Source organism: Peromyscus leucopus, chromosome 3, assembly GCF_004664715.2.
Source record: "Peromyscus leucopus breed LL Stock chromosome 3, UCI_PerLeu_2.1, whole genome shotgun sequence".
Classification (NCBI taxonomy): domain Eukaryota; kingdom Metazoa; phylum Chordata; class Mammalia; order Rodentia; family Cricetidae; genus Peromyscus; species Peromyscus leucopus.
The window spans coordinates 48180806-48199779 of NC_051065.1; the positions used below are offsets into that span (position 1 = coordinate 48180806).

Sequence of the window (18974 nt, forward strand, 5' to 3'; positions counted from 1 at the left end):
TTTACAGTGTGTGAATATATGTCACTGTGATTGGTTTAATAAAGAAGCTGACTGACCAAGAGCTGAACAGGGTGGGAGAGGGGTGGAGTTGGAGGAGTTACAAGTAGATGCAGAGGAGCAAGAAGGGCATGCCGTGCTAAGAAAAGGCACCAAGGTACATGGCAAAGCATAGATAAGAAATAGGGGTTAATTTAAATGTAAGAGTTAGCTAGTAACAAGCCCGAGCTATTGGCCAAGCATTTATAATTAATATTAAGCTTCTATGTGGTTACTTGGGAACAGCTTGCAGGTGCTCCAACAAAACTTCACACAAAAACTTCCAGCACTAGTCAGGAAGTTGAGACTGACTGGGATGGTCCCCACAGGGGAGAAACAGACCACACCTTGGATGAGCTCCCCAAAACTGGAGCTTTGAAGACAATAGCCCCTCCATGTTCTAAATCTGACTCCTTCCCACCAACTCTTGGCTCCCAAATACTGGCTTTTGAGTGGTAAATTGTGTCTGCTAAAGACAAGCCTTGGGTTGAACCCTGAACCTGTAGAATTCTCTCTATGGATGAAAGTTGACTTTCTAGTTTATATTCAATGGCATGGTTTTCTCTGGGCTACTGTCCACCACTCCTCCTAACAACATGTACAAACCACTAAGAAAGAAAGACAGTCCATGAATGGAAAGGGCAGAAGTTGCCAGTCCTTTCTAGAAAGCTCACTTCCCAAACTACATAGCTGTCTAGCTCTAGGAAGGCCACAGAACAAACACAGCTTATATTTCTAAAAGGCCATAGAGGGCCAGTGAGATGCTCAGTGTGTAAATGGGTGGACCATGCAAACCCAACCTGGGTTGGGTCCTGCCCGGAAGCCAGGGTGGAAAGAGAACCAACTCCTGACATTGTCCTCTGACCTCCTCACTCACATATACACATGACACACAGTAATGACAAATTCTAAGAGCTTATAAATTGGGAGGCTGAACTTCTGGAGGCCAGACCCCAGCTATGCCAATTATCCTTGTGAATTAGGACAAGCCATCTGTCTCCTCTGAGTACCACAGCCCTTCATCTGCAAGAGTCATTCAAGATGTTATGATGAGGCTCATAGCTGCTTCTCAGGGAACTTCTCATTCCCTTTTTACCTTCTCCTTCCTAGGATCTGAGTATTGTAGGTAAGCTGAAGGTCATTCACTCATCTTTCTAAATAAATCACCAAAAGGGGGTATATGAGGAAAAAAACAGAGATGATATAACTTCCTGTTTACTTCCTAAATGCTTGCTACATCCCCTCCCCACCGAAAGGAGAGGAAGTTGTTGGCTCTACAGCAGTCACTTATGGGGATGGGGGTTGTTGAGGATTGAACCCAGAGCCACATACATGGTAGGCAAGCCTCAACCACTGGGCTATACCACCAGCTTCACGATTTTGTTTTGTTGTTTGGTTGGTTTGGGGTTTTTTGTGTTGGGGAGGGTGTTTTTGACTTGGGGTTTTTGTTTTGTTTTCTTAGTTTTTTTCAAGACAGGGCTTCTCTGTGTAGTCTGGCTGTCCTAGAACTTGCTCTGTAGACCAAGCTGGCCTCAAACTCAGAGATCCGCCTGCCCCTGCATCAAGAGTGCTGGGATTAAAGGGGTGTACCACCACCACCCAGCTCTATATATCATTTTCAAAAAAATTTTTTAATGTGGTCTGCAAGATTTAACCTGCATTTTCTAACCTGTGTCTAAGGGTGAGAAGCACCAGCAAGAACCACCTTACCAAAGAGCAAAGTTGAGAAAAAGGAAAGGCAGGCCAGCATCACGGCTCTAGTAAAGGCGCTTGATGGCAGGGTTGAAGACCCGCGTTCAATCCCCGGAAGTCCCTATGGTTCCCACCTCCACACACATGCTATGGCCCTCGAGCTGTCTCCCCACTCCCCACAGCTCTCCCTCTCACACAGCAAGTGTAGTTTTATTTTATTTTATTTATTTATTTTTTATTTTTTGTTTTTCAAGACAGGGTTTCTCTGTGTAGTTTTGGAGCCTGTCCTGGATCTCGCTCTGTAGACCAGGCTGGCTTCGAACTCAGAGATCCGCCTGGCTCTGCCTCCAGAGTGCTGGGATTAAAGGCGTGCGCCACCACCGCCCGGTCCAAGTGTAATTTTAAAACAAAAGAAAGAAGGGGCTGGAGAGATAGCTCAGTGGTTAGGAGCACTTACTTCTCTTCCAGTCCCCAGCACCCACGCTGTGCAGCTCACAACTGCCTAAAACTCCAGAGGATTCATCCAGTGCCCGCCTCTGGCCTTGGTAAGCATCTGCATACACATGGCATACATACATACATACATACACACATACACACACACACACATACACACACACACACATTCTTAAAGTTAAAAAGGGGAGGAAAACAGAAAAACAAAATAAATAAATGTATTTGTCGTCTTCTGCAGGGGATTTTCCTGAAATGGTGTCTCTGGCCCCAGTTTCAGCTCCCCTCCTTTGTACCCTAAATAACCCCAAATTTTTCAAACAGACCGTGAAGCTAGGTCACCGGGTAATTAGTAACGTTTCTGCCACACATCCCACTTTTAGACGTCTCAGCTGCCACAGGACAGACGGTCAGGATCTGCCTTCACTGTGCCGGCTGCCGCAGTCACAGGAGCCCTCCTCCTCTGAGCAGGAAGGGCTTTGCTGCCTCCAGGATGTCCAGCTTGGGGTCCAGCGAGCGCCCAAGCCCCTCCAGCACCATGATGGCGAACACAATGGAGGCAAAGTTGCTCTCGAGCTTTACCTGAAACAGAAAAGAAAAGAGCAGTTCTTCCCGAGCTCAGGACTTGGCTGAGCACCCGACAGCCCTGTCACTGAGCCCCGGCCCTCTCCTATGCTGCCTTGGGGTTCCACCCTCTCCCCACCTCCCCCCCAGCAGTCAGGAGGGTACACTGGGGCTTCTGGGGGCCCAAGGACAAGGGTCCATCCCTCACCCAAGGAGGGGAAGGAAGGGAATATCTGGCTGGACATCTTTAAAGATTTTTCTCTATCATCTAAGTCAGCCCGTAGACCGACTACATAGATTGACAGATCCACAGACTTTGTTCTCAAGGGACCATGAACCCACTAGACCTGTTTCAGGAGATGAAAAATCCACAATCAATATGCAACAAACGCTGGAGAAAAGCGGGGTCTAACCACCCCACTGCCCTGCGCCCTACCCACCCCACCTCTTCTCTAACCACCCCACTGCCCTACCCACCTCTTCTCTAACCACCCCACTGCCCTGCGCCCTACCCACCCCACCTCTTCTCTAACCACCCCACTGCCCTGCGCCCTACCCACCTCTTCTCTAACCACCCCACTGCCCTGTGCCCTACCCACCTCTTCTCTAACCACCCCACTGCCCTACCCACCTCTTCTCTAACCACCCCACTGCCCTGTGCCCTACCCACCTCTTCTCTAACCACCCCACTGCCCTGCGCCCTACCCACCTCTTCTCTAACCACCCCACTGCCCTGTGCCCTACCCACCCCACCTCTTCCCAAGCCTTCCCTAATGACACCTCACCTTATGGATCATCAGCAGCTTAAAAACACTGGAAAGGAGGCTGGAGACATGAAGCTGGAAAACAAAGAACCCAGTGGAATCCCAGAGCGTTTCTTCCCTCCCAGGGTCCTGTCCTTTCCCACTTCTCCACGCCCACCACTCACACTCCGAAGTGTGCCCACACTGAGAGAGAGGGGCTGCCCGACAAGCAACCAAAAGGACTTCACCCGGGCGCTGGTGGCGCACGCCTTTAATCCCAGCTTTTGGGAAGCAGAGGCAGGCGGATCTTTGTGAGTTCGAGGCCAGCCTGGTCTACAACATGAGTTCCAGGGCAGCCAGGACTGTACAACAGAGAAACCCTATCTCTAAAACAAAAAACAGAAAAAAGGACTTTACCAATACAGGCCCCACTTCCATACAGGCCACAAATGCCTGCAGAAGAAGGCTCAAAGCCATGTCTACTCCATCCTTCTCCCCATCCCTAGCCACACTCAGAATGTTCCCAAGCAAACAGACTAGGGTGTAGCTCAGTAGCAGAGATAGAGGCTTGCCTGGTGTAGGCACGTGTTAGGGGGCGGGCGGGCATGTGTGTGTGGGTATCATTAGTAACCATCTGCATAAACCAGGTCACCCAGAATCTAATCAATATTTATATGTGTAATTCAGCTATTATTAGGCTTAAAAGGGCTTACTGGGAAATGTTATCATTTTTACTATTTTCTACAGAGAAAATATTTTCCAGTTTCAAATAACCCTGAACTTTTGAATTATAACCTGTTTTTATGTTCAAGCTATCTGTGTATTATTTCTCCTGCAGTTGCACATAAAATGTTTTTACATTTAAAAAAAAAGACAAATACTATAGAATTGTATTACATGAAATATATAGAATATACAAATTCATAGAGACAGAAAGATTAGATGTTATCTCAAGATGGAGAAGAAAGGGATATACAGCAATGATTTCTGAAGTACAGAATCTCTATTTTGTGTGATGGAAAAACCCCACAAATGGACATTAGTATCAGGACATAATATCATGAATGTAAAAAATCAATACAATCAATGAATATCATAAATATAGTTATTGAATGAATACTGCGAATATAATCAATGAATGCCAAAATGTAATTAATATAATGAGTGTAATTAATGAATATCATGAGTGCAATTAATATCTTGAATGTAATTCATGCCACTGAATTGTGAATTTAAAAATGGTTACAATTGCAAATATTAGGTTCATTTAAAAAAATAAGGTGAAATGTAATCATAATACATTATATGTGTATGAAATTGAAGACAGCGATGTTCTAAAATAGAAAGTAGTAATGGTGTCATGGGCCTGTGAGGATGCTGGACTAAAGTCTATCAAATTGTGCAAACAGGCAAAAAAATAAACAAAAACAGGTCAGCATCACTGGTGGCCACTCTGCACGGCCAGTCTGGCTAACGTAGGCCATCAACTTGACAAAGACAGGCGAGTTAACAGGGTGTAAGCACACCATGGGTCAGGCCAAACAAGGGACACAGGCTCATGGCACATCTCTGCGATGCTGCCTCTCCTGCATGGCCAGGTGTCTCCACAACAGCTCGTCTCTGAATAAAGCAGAGGCTCTGCCAGCAAGGGACCTGTGATCTCAGTTGGCCCCTTGAGCTTCTTGGAAGATCTGAGAACAAGAAAAGATTTTTTTTTTAACCTGCCTTAAAAACTCTACCTTCTGGGGGCTGGAGAGATGGCTCAGAGGTTAAGAGCACTGACTGCTGCTCTTCCAGAGGTCCTGAGTTCAATTCCCAGCAACCACATGGTGGCTCACAACCATCAATAATGAGATCTGGTGCCCTCTTCTGGCCTGCAGGGATACATGCTGTATACATAATAAATAAATAAATCTTAAAAAAAAAAAAAAAAAAGAAAGAAAGAAAGAAAAGAAAAGAAAAAACTCTACTTCCAAGCCAGGCAGTGGTGGTGCATGCCTTTAACCCCAGCACTCGGGAGGCAGAGCCAGGCAGATCTCTGTGAGTTCAAGGCCAGCCTGGTCTACAGAGCGAGATCCAGAACAGGCACCAAAACTACACAGAGAAATCCTGTCTCAAAAAACCAAAAAAAAAAAAAAAAAAAAAAAAAAAAAAAAAAAAGAAAAAAGAAAAAACTCTACCTCCTGCTGGGTGGAGGTGATGCACACCTTTAATCCCAGCACAGGCAAGCAGATCTCTGAATTCCAGGCCAGCCTGGTCTGCAGAGCAAGTTCTAGGACAGCCAGGGCTAACAGAGAAATCTTGTCTCAACACCACCCCCAGAAATCCTACCCTTTGCAAGCTCCCCACAAAGCGGACCCTCGATTAAGTGTAGCTCTGCCCAAGCGGCGCGGTGCCTGCCTACCTTTTCCAGTGTCATGGTGTTCTCCCGGGCCTGGGTCACTAGTGTAGCCATCTCAGCCTTGAACCTTTCCACATCCTTGCACTCATTGGCCCGGGCATGATGCAGGATGAGTTCAGCTACTCTGTGGCCCTGGAAGGTACACAGGAAACGTGGCTTAGTAAAACAGTGAGCACGCTGTATGCTCTCGTCTCTCAGTTGCTTTACATAGGAAACGTGGCTTGGTAGATCAGAGTGAGCACGCTGTATGCTCTCGTCTCTCAGTTGCTTCCGCTGGTTTTTCTACCACCCAGTTCTTGTGCCCTCATCCTTTTCAGCTACTATCATCCACTAGACCTCCAGCTAGCCAGAGTTTAAGGTCTCTGCTGGCCAGCGGGCCCGCCCTATGCTTAGCCCAGTCAAGACAATGATGCGAGCAGCCTCTTTCTCCCTCCTGGGCCACATGGGGTACTTCAGTCAGGGAAAGGCTGGAGTCCTGATGCTTAAGTTCCATGACTCTGATGACCACCCGGCCCAGTTGGGGCCACCAGGCCCTACAGGCTGGGCTGGAGGGCTGAGCTGCCCTGGTCCCGGCCATGCAGCCTTCTCCCTGATCCACGAGACCCTCCAACCCAAGTGCCCAGTCTCCCAGGACATTCGGCCCTTCCCCAGTGTCACCTCCCAGAGTATGGCCACTGTGGCTTTTGCCCTCACACAAGTCTGGGCAGAGGAAGACGGTCCCACCCATACTGCATCTCAGTGTTTAAGCAGGAGGCACCTTAAACTGGCTTCAGGCCACGGTTTTAGTTGGCTAAGCAGGGACATCCCTGAGTCTTGCCTCTTTTAAAAAGCTCTCTAGCTGGATGTGGTGGTGCACATCTTTAATTCCAGTGCTCTGAAGGCAGAGGCAAGTGGATCTCTGTGAGTTCAAGGCCAGCCTGCTGGACTGCACAGCAATTTCCTGGCCAGCCAAAATAAGACCCTGTTTCAAAAAAAAAGTCCTCTTTTTCAACGTTTTGTCACAGGAAAATCCTATTCCATGCAGTCAGAGTGTTTTCCCAGCCTCCTTGCCATGACACTTCATCTGGACTCCACAGAACACAGTCCACTTAATCTGGGCTGTCAGATTTGTGTTCTCTAATAATACCTCCCAAGCCCTGAAGGCCCCAGAGTGTTTGGGGGGAAACCACTTACATCCCCACACCACAGATCCCAACCATCTCGCCCCACGTGGAGGACATGTTCTCTGTGCTGCAGATGCTTCCCACCCTTTGCAGCGAAGAGCACAGATGGAAGACTGCCACTGTTTTATCAAAACGCTAGAGGACCAGTGAGACAGCGCAGAGGCTCAGGGTGGCTGCCAAACCAGCCTGAGGGCTGACTCCAGTCCCTGAAAAGCAGGACTACCGGACAGAGCTGCCTCCCAAAAGTCCCAAAAGTGTCCTCTGCCCATGCCATGCACACCATGTCTCAAGCTCACCTGCCCACACATATACATCACACACAAAGGCAATAAATACCATTTTTTAAAGCTAGCTTCCTGTCACCGTCATGCCAACAAATTTGCTGACAGATTTACAAATTTACAACAAATTACAGTCACACACTGCAGGAGAGAAGGTGCCAACCTTAAGCTGCCCAACCTGAGTCATCGTCAATGCCCACCCCTGCTCCACCTGTGTCCAACCACAGCCATCTGGCACCCCTGAGCTCTCACCAGAGACAAGGGCTAGGAAGTGATTCATGCGGCTCCCCAGAGCCTAAAGGGCTGACCCCGGTGAGTCTCACCTGCCCCAGAACTACGGCCAGGAAGACTGCCCGGAAATTCCTCAGGTCTGAAGCCTGCAACTCGGCCACAATGCCAGCATCCAACAACACCAGACGCAGTGGGCACAGGGCAGGCGCTAGGGTAGCCACCAGTGTGTCGCGGACGGTCACCTGCTGCTGTTGCGTCTCCAGGCTTGGGGACAATCCATCAGCACCCTGGACCAGGATGTTCCCAGGGTGAAGGTCTCCATGCACAAAGTTATCCACAAATATCTGGAAGAGACTGTACCAGTCAGGCCTGTGTCAACCCTCCTGCCCTAGCACTACTGGGGTACCTGCAGAAAGTTTTAGGGGACAGCTGGCTGCCAGTGACAAGCCGAAGGGGTGGACATTCCACAAAGCCCTTGCTGCTAGATGCTCTCAAACAAGAGTTTGTGCAGGGCTAAGCCAAGTCAAGGGCTGGTTCTGTTTGGTTTGGGTTTTCACTTCGTGACGACACAGGGTCTCGGGTAGCCCAGCCTGGCCTTCAACCTGGGAGAGATCTGCCTGCCTCACCTCTCAAGGGCCGAGATTCAAGGTCCTGCCTGCCCCGCTGTCCCTCCCTGTCCCCAGGTAGTAGGTGACCGAACTAACATCTGGATTCAGACAACACCAGGTCAACTCTGCTCCAAGCCACCTGGGTAGACCACCCGTGCCTCCGGTGACTCAAGAGTCAGTGTGGCTTTGACTGACTGTGCAGCCTTCCACACTCCCAGAGTTCTTTCTCAGAACCAAAGCAGCAATTTCAAACCTCCCTGTCTCCTCTGCCCCCCCCCGCAGTAGATAACCTCAGCTCTCGACTTGCCAGGCTTCTCAATTCATTGTTGGGGATGCCAAGTACTACCCTATATGCCCAAGTGTTTGGGGGCATCCATAGCCTTTTTCTGCACATCACCCGGTTCCAGACACATCCCAGACCCAGCTCTAACAGCTAAGTATGTCCCCAGACAGAGCAGGCATTTCCTGGTGGTTAAAGGCACCACTGAGATCCCCTGCCACAGCCTTGTGGAAGACAGGATGATGAGGCTAGGAACCTGCTACTTATCCCCCTCATCCTGATGTACATGAGATAGAAAAGCTCACTGAGGACTTCCAAGAGAGACCCAGATAGATTCCAGAATCAACATCAGCCCAGTGTGGCAGGACACTTGGGCCATAATCCTGTCCTCCCAGCATTTGGGAGGTGGAGAAACTAGGATCAGGAGTTCCAAAGTCATCTCTCAGCTACATAGCAAGTTCAAGCCAAGCTACATGAGACCCTGTCTCAAAAAAAGAAAGAAAGAAACCACCATTTGCCACTGGGCTCCTCCACCTCCCTGCCTCACCTCACGGCCTCCAACCCAACTCCACCCCGAGGTCATCATTGTTGTGACTAGCTTATCTCTCTGCCTCACAGTCTTCCACTGCCTGCATCAGGATTAAAGAATGATTTTTTAAAAAAAAGATTTATTTATTTATTATGTATACAGTATTCTGTCTGCACATATCCCTGCAGGCCAGAAGGGAGCGCCAGATCTCATTACAGATGGTTGTGAGCCACCATGTGGTTGCTGGGAATTGAACTCAGGACCTTTGGAAGAGCAAGCAGTGCTCTTAACCTCTGAGCCATCTCTCCAGCCTAAGAATGATTTTTTTTTTTTATTCATTAAGGGGCCAGTAAGACGGTTCAGTGGATGAAGGTGCTTGCCACCAAGCCTGACCACTTGAGTTTGACCCTCAGGGTCTACGTGATGGCAGAGGACTGGCTCCCACAAGTGGTTCTTCGACTCATGTGCGCACACCATGCGGCATGCATGTGCGGGGTCACACATATACAAACACACTAAAATTTTTTAAATTAAAAATCTGGGGCTGGAGAGATGGCTCAGTGATTAAGAGCACCGGCTGCTCTTCCGGAGGACCTGGACGATTCCCAGCACCCACTCAGCACCTCACAACCACCTGTAACTCCAATTCCAGATTATTTAATGCCCTTTTCTGGCTTTCTGGGCACCAGGTAAACTTTTAAAAATTAAAAGGTTTTAATAAATTAAAAAATATGCAAATTAAAAAAAATATACTTAACACCTGTAAACTTGCCAGGCATGATGGTCTATAATCCTGGTACTTAAATAGTCCACTATTTAAGAAGGATTAATGTGAGTTTGAGGTCAGCCTGGGCTCTATAATAAATTTCAAATCACTCTAGGCTATACAGAAAGAACTTGTCTCAACTTAAGTGTGTGCGTGTGTGTGCGCATGTGTGTGTGTGTGTGTGTGTGTGTGTGTGTGTGTGTGTGTACTTCAGCAAATGTTGTAATAATGAAACATGGAATCTTTTAAGGGACTAGAGCTCAGATGAGCCCGTTGCCCATGGATTAATCCTGACTCGGAGATACTCTGTGCAATGTGCCTTCACGTCTCCCACTGCAGCGCACCCTTGGCACAGGCTGCTGTCTCTAGACAAGTCCTGCCATTTGTCTTCACGTTGGTGACACAGCCTCCCCATCCCAGATGAAGTGCAGCCACCTCCTGGGTGAAGCCCTGGATCCAGAAAAGGTCCCTTCAAGCTAATCCTTGAGCATGGGCCCTCAATGGCATGCGGTTCTTTCCGCTGGTTTACCCAGTAAACATTGTAGTCAGGTCTGCTTTTAAGTAAGTCCAACACTTCATTCAGCACTTGGCATACAGCAGGTACTCCATAAATACTGAATGAATGAAGAACGAATGAATGAATGAATGAATGAATGAATGAATGAATGAAGCCGTATCTAACACACCCCATACCTGCTGTTGGTCTAAACGGTGTGCTTACCATTCTTCCCACAACACACAGAATGCACACCACAGAGGAGAACTCAGCGCAAGCTCTGGGTCACAGAAGCATTTGGGGGGAGGGGCTTCACTCAGCTCAAGTTCTCAACCTGCAGCTCTCTTCTTGGCTGGCCCTCCCAGTCCATGCCCGGCAGAGCCCTCTGCACCTTCCCTTAAACGTTCTGCTTGTGTACTGAGCCTCAGCACCCAGCTAGGTCCCCCACTCCCCCTATGCAATCTGCCCATGCACTGAACCTCAACATTGGGGCCCCCAGCTCACCATCTTCAAAAGCATGTTGATCCCCAGCCTTGCAATCTCCCTCTTCAGGTCGGCAGGAGTTCCTGCCTGCTGGTAACTGGACACTGGGACACTTTCCTTAAAGACAGCAGAGAGACAGCTTTAACCTGCTGGCCACCCCACCGCAAGATGCCCCAGAAGCTGATCCTAAAACCCCTATAAATCTGTCACTAACACACTGGTTTTAATGTTTACATTTCCTTCATATACTTCTCAAAAGAAATACCCAAGAGTTTGCAGCCATCGACTCTGCAACTAAGAGGAGAGAGATGCTTGAGGCCCTGGGAAGAGACAGGAGCAGATAGATGCTGAGACTGAGCAAGCGCCAGGCGTGGAGGTGCAAGCCGGTAATCCTGGCCCCTGGGAAGCAGAGGCGGGAAGAACAGGAGTTTAAGGTCATAGTTTGAGGCCAACCTGGAGTGTGTGAGACTGTCTCAAAACAAACTAAAACAAGAAGAGAATCATCCAGCAGAGACCTGAGCTGGAGCTCCAGCAGGAAAAGGGAAAGAAAGGACAGTCAGAAGAATGAACGGGCGACTAGCAAATCACCGCTGGGTTCAGTCTGTCAAGGCGGCCCGCTGAGCTGGAGCACAAACACACATACAAAGAACAGCCCAGAGGGTCTAAGACCAGCCTCAGAGTCACACAGCTAGGAGACGAGTCTCTGGATGTCACAGTACCCTTTTTTTTTTTTCTTTTTTCTGGTTTTTCGAGAGAGGATTTCTCTGTGTAGTTTTAGTGCCTTTCCTGGAACTTGCTCTGTAGTCCAGGCTGGCCTCGAACTCACAGAGATCCACCTGGCTCTGCCTCCCAAGTGCAGGGATTAAAGGCGTGCGCCACCACCGCCCGGCTCATTACCATTTCCTAATGAGACAGGTCTGGGGAACAGCTAAGGCAAATGCTTGCCCCAGCACTTCCTGTGTCAAATGTGTTTTCATTCAATGTGTCACTTACTCCTGGGCAGTGCCATGAGGTCCCCAGCTAATCAGACGGCAGAGTGAGTTCTCAATTCTAAGAAGTCTGAGGCTACCTGCAGCTCTCGGGACCAGCTCACAGCTCACTCCACTCTGTCTCTTCCTCCGGCTCCTCCCAGAGCTGCTCTGGCAGGGGTGTGGTAGGAAGGATGGCTCTGGCAGGGGTGTGGTAGGAAGGATGGCTCTGGCAGGGGTGTGGTAGGAAGGACGGCTCTGGCAGGGGTGTGGGAGGCCGGCTCTGGCAGGGGTGTGGGAGTTAGGACGGCTCTGGCAGGGGTGTGGGAGTTAGGACGGCTCTGGCAGGGGTGTGGGAGGATGGCTCTGGCAGGGGTGTGGTAGGACGGGAGGCTCTGGCAGGGGTGTGGGAGGCCGGCTCTGGCAGGGGTGTGGGAGGACGGTTTTCTGCAGTGCCGGGCAAGCCCTCCACCCTTCTCAACCCTCTCCCAGTTGACAGACAGGAAGCACATCCTCTCTCTTCAGCATGAGTGACACGCAGAACCAGAGCCTTACCTCGTATGTCTCCACCAGGATATCCCGAGTGATGAGGGGGTGTATCGGGGTGGGGAATTTCACAGATGCCATGTCCTGGAAGTTGTGCTGAAAGTGTTCCAGATTCCGAGCTTCATAGCGCAGGTCTATCTGCAGAGTGGGGAGGAAAGAAGAGCTAGTGTGCACAGGGAGCACCTCTACGAGGCCAGGAGAACCAGCTCAGCAGGTTCCCTTCCTTCCTCCTCACCCGCTTCCCTGGCTCCACCAGGAACCTCGGAGAAGACACACCAGCTAGCTACCGCTGAAGGCGCAAACATCCACTGTCCACATGAACTCCCCTAAGGCAGATCTCAGATCCCCTGGGGGGATTTGGGCCCTCACAGCAGCCAATGGATGCCCATCTGACCTCATAGCTCTTTTCAGTGCCCCAGTGCTCAGCTAGCCTAACTGTCCATCCATTACGATCAATGTGTTACAGCCACTTCCACACAGGGACGGCCTCGACCTCCAAACTATTGCAGCAACTGCCATAGTTGAATACCCAACCCCCCCCCCTTTTTTTTTTTTTGGTTTTTCGAGACAGGGCTTCTCTGTGTAGCTTTGAGTCTTTCCTGGAACTCACTTGGTAGCCCAGGTTGGCCTTGAACTTACAGAGATCCGCCTGGCTCTGCCTCCTGAGTGCTGGGATTAAAGGCGTGCGCCACCACCGCCCAGCTCCAACTTTTAATAAACTTCCCAACTTTTCTCCTAATCTACCTGATATCCATGTCATGTGAATGGTGTCATCCACACTCTTTTAAAAAAAAAAAAATTGCTGGGTGGTGGTGGCACACACCTTTAATTCCAGCACGTAGAAGGTAGAGGCAGATAGATCTCTGTGAGTTCAAGGCCCGCCTGGTCTACAGAGCTAGTTCCAGGACAGCCAGGGCAACAAAGAGAAACCCTATCTTGAAAAACAAACAAACAAACAATAAATAAGCAAACAAATAAATAAGGTTTGTTTTACATGTATAAGTGTTTTATGTACACATATGTGTGTATACCACATGCATGCCTGTTGCACACAGAGGTCAAAAGAAGCGGTCAGATTCCCTGGAACCGGAGTTACACAAAGATGCCTGTGGGTAATTCTCTGCAAGAGAACTCTCTTAACCAGTGCTCTTAGCCCCTGAGCCAGCTCTCCAGCCCTGAGTTGCTGCTCTTTAGAATGACGTCCAGGTGGGGCATGACTGGTCTCCTGCTCCTCTCTCTAGATGCACCTCTTTGGTGCTCCCTACCGTCCTCTCCCATCCCATCAAGTCTACAGAGCGCCTGACACCCCCTGATCCCGAGAGTGTGGAATAACTGCCGTGACTGCACACAGGAGCACTGAGGCAGACTTGTAGACACACACACCAGGCCTGCAATGTGCTGCTGCACCTGCCGGGCAGGGCTGGCCGGAGAGGCTGGTCTCAAACAAATGGGTAAAATACGGGGATGTCGTTTCAAGAGATGGGACCCTGAGGTCTGTGGGGCTTTTAATGGGAGCTGAAGCTCAGGAGGGAGGCGAAGCCAAGAGTCAAGATGAAGAGACGGTGGTTGGAGTAGAAGCTGTTTGCTCCGTTTTCATTGCCTTATCATCAAACTGGCAATGCTCCAGTATAGAAAGCCAAGCTCTTTGGGCGGTGGTGGCGCACACCTTTAATCCCAGCACTCGGGAGGCGGGGCAGGCGGATCTCTGTGAGTTCAAGGCCAGCCTGGGCTACAGAGCTAGTTCCGGGGACAGCTAGGACTGTTACACAGAGAAACCCTGTCTCAAAGAAACAAAAAAAAAGAAAGGAAGGAAGGAAGGAAGGAAGGAAGGAAGGAAGGAAGGAAGGAAGGAAGGAAGGAAGAAAGAAAGAAAGAAAGAAAGAAAGAAAGAAAGAAAGAAAGAAAGAAAGAAAGAAAGAAAGAAAGAAAGAAAGAAAGAAAGCTCTCTACTCTGTTCTGGTAGGTCTCCACACATACCTCTCAGTTCCCCACAAATTCCTATTTGAAATCCTAGCCTCCAAGGTAATGATATAAGCGAGAAGGACCTGGCAGAGTGGTCAGGTCTTTAGAGTGCAGCTCTGTAACATCCTTATACAAAAGGCCCGAGACCTGGGAGCCAGTGCAGATATCCACTTGAAGGCCCAAACACCTTCATGTAAGTTTACCAAGTCTGGCACTTGTACAAATGCCCCCAAGGGTCCCCACCAGGGAGTAGGTCCTTGTCTAATTCAATTAGCTCTAAAAACAAAGCAAAACAAAGAGAATGAGTCTTCTTGCCCTAGAGGTCAGCCTCTGGTAGTTGCAGAATTAATATGACCCCTTAGTTTCATTTTTCCCTGAGGCACAAAAAGAGCCTGTATCTCCCTCCTAAGTGCTCTCAGAGGTCCATGGAGCTCTGGTTGGCAGGCTGGAAGGAGGAGGTATTTCCCACATCCTGGCCTGCCGTAAAATCTCTCCCATCTTCCATGTCAGCTCCATTCCATACCAACTATGTTGGAGATGGTAATAGGGGACAGGAGGGATAGATAAGAGCATTTTTGTTCTGTATCCCAAGACATACCTGCATTTTATATTGCAAAAAGGAATCTCTCTGTCCAGTTAGTCATGGCGTAACCGGCACACCATGTTAACTGCTTGCTGTGAGATGCTGTGCTCGCCTCCTCTGCTCAGATGTCCCCGGAGAAGCACAAGGTTGATAACTGGGGACACTACACAGCCGGCGTTTCTAGAACTGCCCCAGCTGAGATATCCAGAGAACCAGGAAGAGTGCAAGTGACGAACCCCAGAGAGGCACAAGCCTCAAAACTATAGCCAACGGAGTGACGAGAGGGGCGAGCCTGAGCTCGGGAATGAATGGCTACCTTTGTTTCCCCACTCCCAGCCCAGCCCACAAAGCCTGCTAACTGGAGAAAATATGGAAGGCGGGTCTTTTTGTTTCTTAAAGGATGTTAATCTATTACCATCAAACCACAGGCTCGCTAAATAAAGCACAATTTAAAGATTCAATTCTGAGCCAGTAAAATGGCTGAGTGGGCAAAAACACTTGCCATGGGAGCCCCAGGCTCAAGGACCCACCCTGTGGAAGGAGACAACTGCTCAAAGGTGTCCTCTGACATACATATGCCATGGCATGCACATGCCTACCCATCTCACACACCCACACAAGAAGAAATACAATGTAAAATAAAAAACTGTAAAGGGTTAGTTTTTGTCTCTCTCCATTGGCCTCTGTGGTGACAGGCAGCACTGGTTTTCCAGTTGGGATGGCAGAGCCAATCTTACAAAGAAAATGGGTCCTAAAGTCACTCCAAAGGAGAGCTCCCGGGCTAGAGAGATGGCTCAGTGGTTGAGAGCAGTGACTGCTCTTCTAGAGGACCCGGGTTCAATTCCCAGCACCTACATGGCAGCTCATAACTGTCTGTAACTCCAGTTCCAGGCCTTCTGACACCCTCACACAGACATACATGCAGGTGAAACACCAATGAACACAAAATAAAAATAAATTATTAAAAAAAAAAAAAAAAAAAAAAAAAAAAAAAGGAGAGCTCCCTCTCCCTCAGGTCACCTGAGAATAGGCAAGAAATAGCCTAGCTATATGAAACTGCTGGGACTGGACCATTTTTTGTTTCATCAGCTAGCATTACCCACCCTGACTAATAGATCATGCTCTGCATGACATGCTGGGAAATTACCTACCCATTCACCTGTTCATAAGCATCTGCTAATGGCAAGAAGTATGGTAGGTGCTATTTACAACTGAGAGAAGGAGTCACCTGTTGGACCATGAGCTTCTCAAATTCCTCCACAATCTCAGGCAAGCTAAGCCACTTGACTCCTGGTAAAAGCCCCAGGGCTTGGCTGCCAATCTTCATCAGCTGCAAATCCATGTACACCTGAGTGAGCAAGCCAGGGTGTAACACCTGCCAGGAAGAAACATGAGACAAGACAGAATCAGGAGAGGGCATTTTACTGAGCAAGCATTGGCTCCTACCTCCAAAAGAACCAGAGTGCCTCTCCTCAAAACAAAGGATGCCCTTGGGTAGTGGTCCCTCCTCCCCAGAAGTAGCAAAACCCAAGTTTTTTTGTTTGTTTGTTTTGTTTTTTCCCTCCCTCAGACTATTCACGCCACCACTCCCTAAAGTCAGGAAATGAAACCAGGGCCTGTTGTGGAGGAATACACCTTGAATCCCAGCACACAGGAGGCAGAGGCAGGCAGATCTCTGTGGTCTACCCTAGTGAGCTCCAGGACGACCAAGGGAGCTATGGAGTAAGACTCTGCCAAAGAAACCACACACACACACACACACACACACACACACACACACACACACACACACACAAAGAAAGAAAGAAAAGGAAACAACTTGGGCCTGGAGGCCTAGTAGCACTGGTGATCCCTGCTATTTGGGAGAGAAGAATCATAGGTTCAAGACCTGCCTGGGAAACTAACTTAGCAAGGCCTTGTCTCCAAATAAAAAGTAGACTGAAGCCTCACAATATAGCTTAGAGGCCTAGCATGTGGGAACTAAATTTTATTCCACCCTAGGTGCGATCCTCACTATGAGAGGAGGAGGGGGAAGGGAGGAAGAGAGAGAGAGGAGAGAAAGAAATGAAACAGCTTACTTTTAACAACAATACAGGTTGAGCAGCCCTAATCCAAAACCCAAAACTGAAAATGCCCCCAAATCTAAAACTTTTTAAGGACTGACCTAACACCAGTGAAAAATTCCAAATCTGACCTCAGGGGATGGGTTGAAGTCATAACAAAGGTGCACCAAAAATATTGCAAGAAATAACTTGTAGTCTACATGTATAAAGGGCGTGTGTAATATAAATGAATTTCATATTTCATGTTTAGACTTGGGTCCTATACCAGGATAGCTCATCAAAGACATGCAAGGTAAGCTGATCAAAGATGGGGCGCACCAGACCGAGGCTGTGAGAGCACTTACTTTCACTGCTACTGGGATGAGGTGATCTGACGCAGGTGGATGGCCAGGAACCCGAGATGTGCCCATTTCTGACCTAACAAGGTCAGTTTTAGGGAGCAGCAGCTTTTCTAGAAATGCTTCATCAGCAAGGTTTTCTAAAGGCTTCTTCCATTCCTTCGCAAAGGGCTGTCTCTGCATCCGACTGCCCCGGCTCCTGAGGACAGCTGTGGGACAGAGAGGTCCCCACGTCTCCAGAGTCTGTCCTCCAGCAAGGCAGGGCTAGCGAATGCTTTGTACACTTGTGCCACACAACCCGAACCACGGGTTCCTGGGTATCAAAAAAGAGGAGGCTGCCCCAGTCCTCCCCGAATGCCTGCTGGAGTGCGCGTTCCGTGTGGGCCCAAGGGTGGGGGGTCACCTGGACATGCAGCTTGGAGAACTGGACACAGAAAGCCTCTGAAAAGAGATCGCGCCGGGTGCCGGCCCATTGGCCCAATTTGATATAAGTTGGACCCGAGGTTTCTGTGGCTTTCAAAAGCAGGTGGAGCCAGAGGGTGGAGAGGCTAGGAGACAGGTAGGTGAGAGGGTACAAGACCAGGAGGGGGAAGAATTTCGCCAAGAGCACGCCAGCGCGGAGCCCTAGGCGGAGACACAGTAAGACACGGCCCAGAGGCCCTGCTTGGGCCACTTCCACCCGTCCATTTTCAGACAGGTCACTCCAGGGGGTCTTTCGTTGGCACAAGCTGCCGGACGCCCCCTCTCCAACATTCCCATGGGCTGAGATAAACTTGGGAAAAGTACCCAGCAGAAACCAACAGAGCCTGGCATTGCGAGAGCACCCCAGGGGTCTGGAAAGGCCAAGTTCCTTCCCGAACTCAAAGCATCTTAAGTGTGACAAGCAGACCCTGACGGACAAACGCCAGAGGGTTACCATCCTCCCCAGGCCCCCAGACCTAGGCTGCTTGCCCTCTACTTAAGGAGAAGCCATTTGTGCAGATGCTCCGGGAGAGGCGAGGATAAGTCGGACCGACCCCCCTCCCTCCCCCGCGCCCCCTCCAAGCGCCGCCGCCTAAGCCAGGCCGGGCCCGGGGCGGGCGGCGACCTGAACCAGGGACCCCGGGTGACGCGGGGTCAGCACGCGCGCGGGCTGTCTGGTGCCAGATCGCCGAGTGCCACCGAGCGCCAGGGTGGAGCGGTGGACTCGGGGCCTGCAGCGGACGGCGGGGCCTCCGAGAGCCGCAGGGAGGCTCCCGGGACGCGGCGGGGCACACACCCCGAACTACCCGGGGACCAGCCCCAGTGGGTAGCCCCAGCCAGGTAGAGCACTCGGCACCGGGGCCCGCGCCGCCGGCGACTTCCGGCACCTGGCTCCGCCCTCTCCGCCCGGGACACGCTCCTTAAAGGGGCCGCGGCAGGAACCAGGGCAAGGGACACACTGAGACCCTGAAGGGATTTAGCACAAAACACAGAAGCACCCTCTGTGACCCCCTTTTCCCTCTCCTTTTCGGAGCTTCGTAGTTTAAACCCTAGAAATGTTAAACCGCACAATGGATCGCAGGTGTGTCCAGCGGAAGGCGACCTTTTCAGCCGTTGGGTGTGGGTCCTGGATTCTTGAATCCTAGGCAAAAACTTAGCGGTGGTGTTTAGACTTTAGGGAATGACTTATACATTTGACTAATACTTATTGAGCCCAATCAGTCTTTCTCTAATATGTGTTAAACTAGGTATTATTCTGGACTCTGGGGAGTGGGCATATTCGTCCTAGTCTCACCCGTTAATTACTGGGAGAGTAGGGGGAGTCTA

At 49.8% G+C, this 18974-nt stretch overlaps 1 protein-coding gene across 1 annotated transcript; it reads right to left on the reverse strand.

Annotated features, from left to right (window-relative positions):
* Nucleotides 1–2384: 2384 nt before the first annotated feature.
* Nucleotides 2385–18328, reverse strand: LOC114706837 (uncharacterized aarF domain-containing protein kinase 2). The gene is given in 10 exon segments (XM_028889342.2): nucleotides 2385–2763; nucleotides 3531–3584; nucleotides 5893–6021; nucleotides 7657–7908; nucleotides 10748–10843; nucleotides 12250–12378; nucleotides 16014–16160; nucleotides 17193–17368; nucleotides 17371–17493; nucleotides 17496–18328. Coding segments are annotated over 10 exon segments (1854 nt in total). The 5' UTR covers nucleotides 18106–18328; the 3' UTR covers nucleotides 2385–2625.
* Nucleotides 18329–18974: the final 646 nt, after the last annotated feature.